The sequence below is a fragment of the Leptidea sinapis genome, chromosome 13, assembly GCF_905404315.1.
Source record: "Leptidea sinapis chromosome 13, ilLepSina1.1, whole genome shotgun sequence".
NCBI lineage: Eukaryota > Metazoa > Arthropoda > Insecta > Lepidoptera > Pieridae > Leptidea > Leptidea sinapis.
Genome location: NC_066277.1, coordinates 1454110 through 1461976, shown reverse-complemented (window position 1 = coordinate 1461976; position 7867 = coordinate 1454110). Strand labels below are relative to the sequence as shown.

Below are 7867 nucleotides of genomic sequence, written 5' to 3'. Positions count from 1 at the left end.
CACTTAAAGTGTGTTAACTTCTTGATATAATATATACCATCAAAAACATAACTTGTAAAAAACAGTTATTCTCCCGTAAAAAGTTTCACATATTGTGATGTTATACCATGTATACTTAAGGCTTCAGTCTGTTATAATTAGCTAACTTTACATCATCTTACAGTGACCATATAAAATTAAAATCTGTTTTAAATAAATATATTAGCTTGGCCATCGCATGGCAACAGAGTACTTATCTTTTTTATTAAAAACAAAATGTACTTTTCTCAGAGGTAATACACATTATGTGAAATTAGATTGTTTAGTGCGATGGCCAAGTCAAACTATTTATATAAAATATATTTTCAATATTGATATGGTCACTATAAGATGGTGTCAGGTTAGTTAATTATGTAATAACTTAAGACAGAAGGACTCTTAAAACAGCAAGCAACGCGCCATTTAAATGAGCATGACGATCATAGCATAACATAACTAAAAATTATATCGTCGGTCCATCCTGTGGGGGGCGTACCAACACTGCGCCTTCAGGTACGTGGTCGCCATTCGATTCGAGGACTTATCTGCCCTGCCGCCCATCTGTCCGTTGAACTGTATGCCCTAACCCAATGCCACTTCACTGTCGCAATCATTTGGCCCTTGTCGGTGACTTTGGTTAACCTACAGATCTCATTTCTGATTCGATCTCGCACGGAAACTCCGACCATAGCCCTCTGAGTGACTCAGTTCTTCAAAAGCATTTTGTCACCCTATTTAAAGTACAGCACCACTATACCGCTGTGCCATGCTTGCGGCGTTTTCCCCTCGAGGATGAGGGGATTGAATAGCTTCTGGATATCTTCCTTATAGTGTTGGGTTAATTTGGCTCTTGGGTCTTCAGCCTTGTTGGTAACAGGTGTCCGTGCCTTCTATACCTCTAACTGTCCGTAGTTTCTCGGCTTCCCTCAAAAGTTCGGGTTTAGACTCGTTTCGTCTATTGCCGTCACCGGTCTTCAGCTTCATCAGTTGACTCTGGCCATTAGGCAAATCTCGTGCGAATACTTTCGAGAGCGTTTTTTAGGCCCGGTATCCACCAAATCATACAGGAGATATGCCGCGAAGCTGTCAGGTTATTTCCACCATACCGTAGATGTGAGCTGTGTTTTGCATCTCCGCGAAACAAAATTCTATGGACAAATGAGACATCTTTCCTATACGCTTGATCCATTTACACCGAAGCTACGCGGAAAGATGTGGAAATAACGAAATCTGGTTGGTTATCAAAACAAATATCCTCTCCTCTCCGCTTAGGTGGATACCGGGCCTTACGCTCTATGGCCACCTTCACACAATTTGTATTATGTCGGCGCATATCGCGAATCAGAGATCTCTTTTTAGCTGCCTATATTGTGAAGCATCGTACGGGGACTAAGTGCCATGTAGCATCCTACATCATTAATTTGAAGTTAGTCTGAGATTTTTTCCAGTTCTTTTTGAACGGCTGGCCTTTAAGAACTTAGACCCAGCCGTTTGAATAGCTGTCACGTTATTATACTCGTCCATGTTAAAGCAGTCACCGAGGGATTCGAAACTGTTTGGCAATGCAGTCGAGACCGCTCCAGTTTTCAGTGGGTTGATCGCGTAGACATCGTTCAATATATTGTCTCTCGTCGACATAATGAAGTCAATCTCATTTGGTGACACCATCGGGGCTTATCCAAGGCCATTTGCGTTGTTCTGGCTTCATGAAGGACTTCATCATATAGAGATCCACCTCCTCCATTATTTATTATTACTAAGCAGAACTATTCTACTTAGAAATAATCAATCAGTTAAAATAATTTTAGCTAATTGTAATTCAGGGCTAGATAGTATATAGTGTTGTATGTAATCTAGTTTATAGGTTTTAAATCTCGCAATGTTATACCTAGACTTAAGTGTGGAGCGTTGTAATTTTAAGTTGATTTATACTAGTGGAGGGAGGCTTATAAATGGCCCTTAGTTATTAACATTAAACTGAATTGTGTCTGTCAGCCCCCTAATATAAATAAATAATCATAATACTACAGTAGACTGAATGAACATGTAAATTTTTATTCAAATTTGTTTTTTTTTATTATCACTTGGAAATATTGGGATGGGAACAGTAATTATAATCTTCCAAACCTTTTTTCTTATCCCCTTGATCTTCCCAGACTCTCACAAATCAGAATGTGAATTCATGAATAATAATATGAAGCCGATAGACACTGAAAACTACATTATGTCATAATAACAATAATTAAACTATAAATTAATTAAACAAAATGTGGAAGAAACTACATAAACAGCTAGTATTAAAACAAATTTTTAAATAAACTATGTTTATTTAATCTTCCTCCTCGTCATTGGTAGCACCGCCACCCTGTCCCTTGCGAAGGTTCTTCCTCTTGACACGGCCGGGCCTGCCGCCTCCGAATGGCGACTTCAGAGAGAAGTCAATGTGCTTACCAGAGTCCAGACGGACTATGAAAGAGGGGATGTTTACTACTTGCTTGCGGACTCTGCAATTTTTAATTAAATAATAAATTAATACTTTCAGGACCAATTATGGGAGTATGCTACGGCTATTGAGCCAATGAACCATATCACAAAACCAGTAATAATATTTATTTGGGTTTACCAACAATTAGAATACAAAGACACAACTTAAACTAATACATACATATATATAAGTGTACATAATTATCATGGTATAATCAACAGAGTAATAAATAGAAGATATATAGGAGAGAATATGTTATAAAGTAAATTAAATAGATCTTATATATAGATACATATAAAAAAATCTTTGCTTTATTGCTTAAAGTACCAAGTAATTGAAAGGATATATACATATACTTAAAATAACAACATCTATTTGTTAAACTATGTGTTATGTTCATGATCTATCCAAGGCAACAGAATATGAAGAAACCCCCTCATTCAATTAGGTCTATTGCAAAAGAACCTCAACTTATTTTTTTTTTCAAGTAATTGAGGGCATTCAAATTGTTTACTTTTTAATATACTGTTAAAATTAATAATTTTGCCCCTTACTATTCAAGCTAGAAAAGGTTTTTGAATTTCCCTAATTTATGCCTACATAAAAATAATAGGCACAAAGGCTTTGCATTATTACCTGTTTCAGGCTCTAAAAAGAGCTACATTTCAAGACATTGTGTCTCACAAGTGAGAAACAAGTGGTCTTTATGAAATATTGTGACTTCACCCATGACAGACAGACAGACACATCAGCCAACATTCACCTGTATAGTTATTTCAATTTAATGCCACATATTGGTTGTCTAGTGCTACTTGAAGTATAAATATCAATCAATAACAAAGATAAATGAAATGTACTTTGATTTTAAAGAAAATTAGCTGAGATCAGAGGATATATACTAACCGGATATGTCTTTGCCTGATGAGGATTCTGGCATGATGGATAGACTTGGCTAGACCAGCCTTGAACACCTGTGTCTGCAGACGACGTTCCAAGAAATCTTCAATTTTCAAACCGAGCACATAATCAAGCTTCATCTGTTTCTCATCCAGCACACCAATCCTCACAAGACGACGGAGCAATGCATTACCTGTACAATTTGACAGGTTAGATTGTTTTTGGCATAAATACTCAAAGGTTTCAGTAAAGTAAATATTTAATTCAGAAATTATAATATCAACAACAATAATTATGACAAGAGGTTGCCAGATAATCTTCATCATATTGTAGAGTATGTGGTAGTAGTATAGCGTAGGTACTGATAGAAATATAAAATATACCTTCGAACAATCTCTTAGGGTCTTTCTCTTCCAAAGTGAGCAGCTCACGCGCAGCCTTACGGATACGAGCCAGTGTGTACTTGACCCTCCACACCTCGCGCTTGTTCCTCAACCCATATTCACCGATGATCTTCAACTCTTGGTCAAGTCGAGCTTTCTCGAACGGACGTCGGGGCGTCACGTAAGTCTTGGAGAACACGGACGGCACGCGGTTGTTCACCATCTTGGCGAGCTGCTGAGCACAATACACATCTCTATAATAACTTTACACACATTACAATACCAAGGGATCCTCCATTCGCCGATATTGTTATATGTTTATTGATGACAGTAATAAGCATACAGAACTTAAGAGTTACAGAAGTTAAACGTTTAATACAATTATAGAACTCACCTAGAAAAATAAAAACTAAGATAATAATTTGGAAGTTTGTCGCCACTTACCGTTGCAAGCGTTTACAATAACCTACGTCAACGTTTGGGAATCAATGCAAGTGGCCAAATTCTATCGCCTTCTTATCACTCACTCATGCTACTCGAAAGCATACGCGATACTGTCCAAAGGCATAGTAAAAAATTAGTAATATTTTAAGGATACACTGTACATAGAGCACGGTGAATCTATATCCAATTATATCTATTAAAATATAAAAAATTATTATGAATCATTTAACTATTCACAGAAGTAATGGTTATTAATTGAATTTTATGTACTTATTTCTTCAATTGCTATCAGTAAAAATATTTCTTATTCAATAATCTGACACACTCACCTTCGTTCAACACGCACCGCCGAAAGAGAGGTTATATGATTGATTTACAAATACTAGACTCAAACTTCAAAGTCTCAAACATCAATGTCAAGTCAACTTAGAAACGTCACGTCACAGAGTTAGACGAATTGCGGGTCACAGAACACTATTATGGAAAAGCTGTTTTGATAGTAATCTCGGAGCCATATTATAAAAACAAATTGTTTTCCCTACGTCAAGGGAATCGTAATTTTTTATAGCTCTCAGGGTTTTACTAACATATGAATTGGTAGCTCGATTGGGTAATATCTTTTTGATTTATAGCAGTGATATTTACTGTATACTACTACGATGTTCATAATAATTATTATTGTGATGTGAAACCAATCTTTAGTATAGTTTTCAGAAAAATAGCTATAATAGGTGTTTATTTATTTAAATAGGGAAAGCAAAAACAAAATTAATCACAAAGTAAATTCAAAATCGTATATTTTATAACACATGAATCAAAAATAGCTCAAAATACTAACATGTGAAATAACAAATTTTCGTCTTCATCTGATTTCTCACTGCTACGGCTTTTACAGCCATAAGCAACGCAAGCCATGCAATATTTGATTAAATGGGTTTTTGGAAACGAAAAATATAAATAAAAATACAAATTTTTTCGGTTTAACCGAATTAGTCTTTTTACATTAATCAGTATTTAAAACACACACACAATGGTCACCAAACTGGTGATCAAAAGGAAATAAAATGGCTTCATCTTATTGTTTTGTATTTCAAGACAGACAAGGTGAAATATGTCCGTATTTAATCTGTGCATTGTAACGAATGGAATCACTGACGCACGCCTACGATGCTTGCTGCCCACTTTCCACTCAGCTCTCGAACAGGAAAGAACCTTGGTGGATTTCAAAATTGAACACACTCAAGAAGGCTGTTAGGAAGGCCAAACGAGCATCTTGGAAGAGGTTCTGCGAGGATTTATCAAAAACTTCTCAAGGACTCCGAATACACAAACTGCTCGCCATGATGAACCTAACCAGATCGGCGTGCTTATATAAAAAAATAAATTAATAAATAATTTTCTTTATTGGTTTTAACAAATTCTCTATAAGAAATACTGTCAAGAAATTGCTTTTAAGCATATAAAGAATGCTTGTGCCAGGAGGCTCCGCTCTTAGTTAACCTTAAAATAAAATAACATACTTAATAGATAATGCTCATAGATAAAAACATAATATTATAAAACGTGCGCGTGTGTCTGTATGTGTTTTAGCGTGTGTCGTTAGAGCAACTCAGTACTATCATAATTAAGTGGTAGTATCCAGGCGATCAATGCAATTTTACATTCATGGGTGTTTCTATTATATATACATATGTAACTGTTTGTTTTTTTTTATCATAAAGAAATGCCGCACGACATTTCTACTGCATGCTAGAGAACTCCGTTTTAAATGGTATAACACAGGCAATTTTGTCTTTCCCTCGTTTCTGTTCAATATTAGGATCGTATGTAATTGTTTTATGCAATTTTAGAACACACTGTAGGTAGATTATAATTATAACTTTCTGACAGTTAATAAGTTACAGAGCTGATACAAGCGTTCTGTAGAAAAACGTTGTCGCTTAAGAGACCAGATGGATCTTACACAGCCGACGAGACGGAAAACGTAAGTGTACTGAATATGGCCCGCCAATTTCTGGGGGCTGCTCACCTCCCACCTACTGAAACGGGTGTAGCCGTCGTCGGCCTCTCGTCGAGGACGGGCATAGAGCGGCTAAGATATTTAGACCCCGGGACATATCACCTTATGTCCCGGGGTATCACCTTATGGCCCACTGGCCATCAAAACTCTGAAGAATAAGTCAATCGTTCTACACAACATTTTTCCAGCGCTACTCCATAGGCTTGGACATATTAGTACAGCTTCTAGTCAAGATGTACTGGGTAAGCTTCGGGGTTTATATCTTCCAGAACAATGGACTAAGGCTAAAGTACTGTTTATACCTAAGGCAGGCAGAAAGGACTACTCCCTGCCAAGCTCTGGCAGGCCCACAAGCCTTCCCTACTTTCTCCTGAAGGTTACCGAGATAGTTTTGGATAGGTACATAAGACAGGATGTTCTAAGCCTGAAGCCCATTCACAATTCTTAACACGCCTACTGTAGAGACAGGTCTACAGAAACGGCTCTTCTACAACTGACTTTTCTCCTACAACTTTGTGATGTTAAATAAATAAATAAACTTGTGGATAGAGTCCAGAAGGCGATACAAGACAAACAAATAGCATTCTGTGCGTTCCTACACATTGAGGACGCTTTTTACAATACCCCAATAGATACACTAGTCAAAGGACTAGGTAATTAATATTTCAAGAAGAGAGAACACATATAAATTCACTCTGACAGCCAGGCAGTATTGTTAGCTTAAGATGCAGACTTAACAGCGTCAAAATTTGTCAAAAACTGTATTGACTGCGTAACCACATTACATATAAAAAATAGTGATCCTCAGATGGGTTCCGGGCATGCTGGAATCATAGGCAATGGAATAACCGATGAGTTCGGTTACCTATTTGTAGACTGCCTAAGCATCATTCGTCACACCCTGAGAATGAAGCAACTCAACAGGTTTAAAACATTCCAAAGCACTGATCAAGGCATTCAATAATAGAAACGCGAATGAAGCCCTATCATTAAGCAGGAAAAAACTATTGTTATATGAGATAGAGCAGAGTATCAGCAGTAGACTATGAGTAAACGCAATTTATTCTTTATTTTAGGGAAAGTATAGAAATCATTAGGGCTTAGGTCAGGGCTGTACGGCGGATGGTTTAATAATTCTATGTTTTCTTGCTCTAAAAACTCTTTTGTTCTGTGCGCGGTGTGAGAACTCGCATTGTCGTGATGGAGGATGATGCGGCGGTTGCAGTTCTCTTTTCGGAGTTCAGAAACGACCTGTGGCAAGCAAATGCTAGCATACCATTCTGCATTAACCGTTATTTGTCGCTCAAGAGGAATAGTAGCAACATGGCCAGTTTGGAGACAAACGTGGCCACCATTTTTTTTGCAACACTCCGTGAACAATTTTTGTTGGCTCAAACAAGTTTTGTTTCATTTTCGAACACCCAAATCGTGACTGGTTTATTGTTTCGGGTTCGTACGTGTATATCCAGGATTCGTCACCTGATACGATGTTGTATACAGCATTTGAGGATCCTGCGTGGAATCTTTCGAGAGTTCTGACGCACCAAGTAACGCGAGCCGCTTTTTGCTCTTCACAGAGCAAATGCGGTGTCCATCGGGAAAACAACTTTTTTACACCTA

The 7867-nt window shown here is 37.3% G+C and overlaps 1 protein-coding gene across 3 annotated transcripts; it reads right to left on the bottom strand.

Annotated features, from left to right (window-relative positions):
- Positions 1–2325: 2325 nt before the first annotated feature.
- LOC126967736 (40S ribosomal protein S9) lies at positions 2326–4713 on the bottom strand. 3 transcript variants are annotated; one of them, XM_050812401.1, is made up of 5 exons: positions 4557–4713; positions 3784–4015; positions 3407–3593; positions 3140–3266; positions 2326–2522 (listed from the first exon to the last, which is right to left on the bottom strand). In XM_050812401.1, the coding sequence occupies exons 2-4, from the start codon at positions 4004–4006 to the stop codon at positions 3263–3265; spliced, it is 414 nt and encodes a 137-aa protein (XP_050668358.1). In that variant the 5' UTR covers positions 4007–4015; positions 4557–4713; the 3' UTR covers positions 2326–2522; positions 3140–3262. The 3 variants fall into 3 exon arrangements, with proteins under 3 accessions (XP_050668358.1, XP_050668356.1, XP_050668357.1); XM_050812399.1 differs by lacking the exon at positions 3140–3266 and having other exon boundaries at positions 4557–4712; XM_050812400.1 differs by lacking the exon at positions 3140–3266 and having other exon boundaries at positions 3784–4018; positions 4557–4672.
- Positions 4714–7867: the final 3154 nt, after the last annotated feature.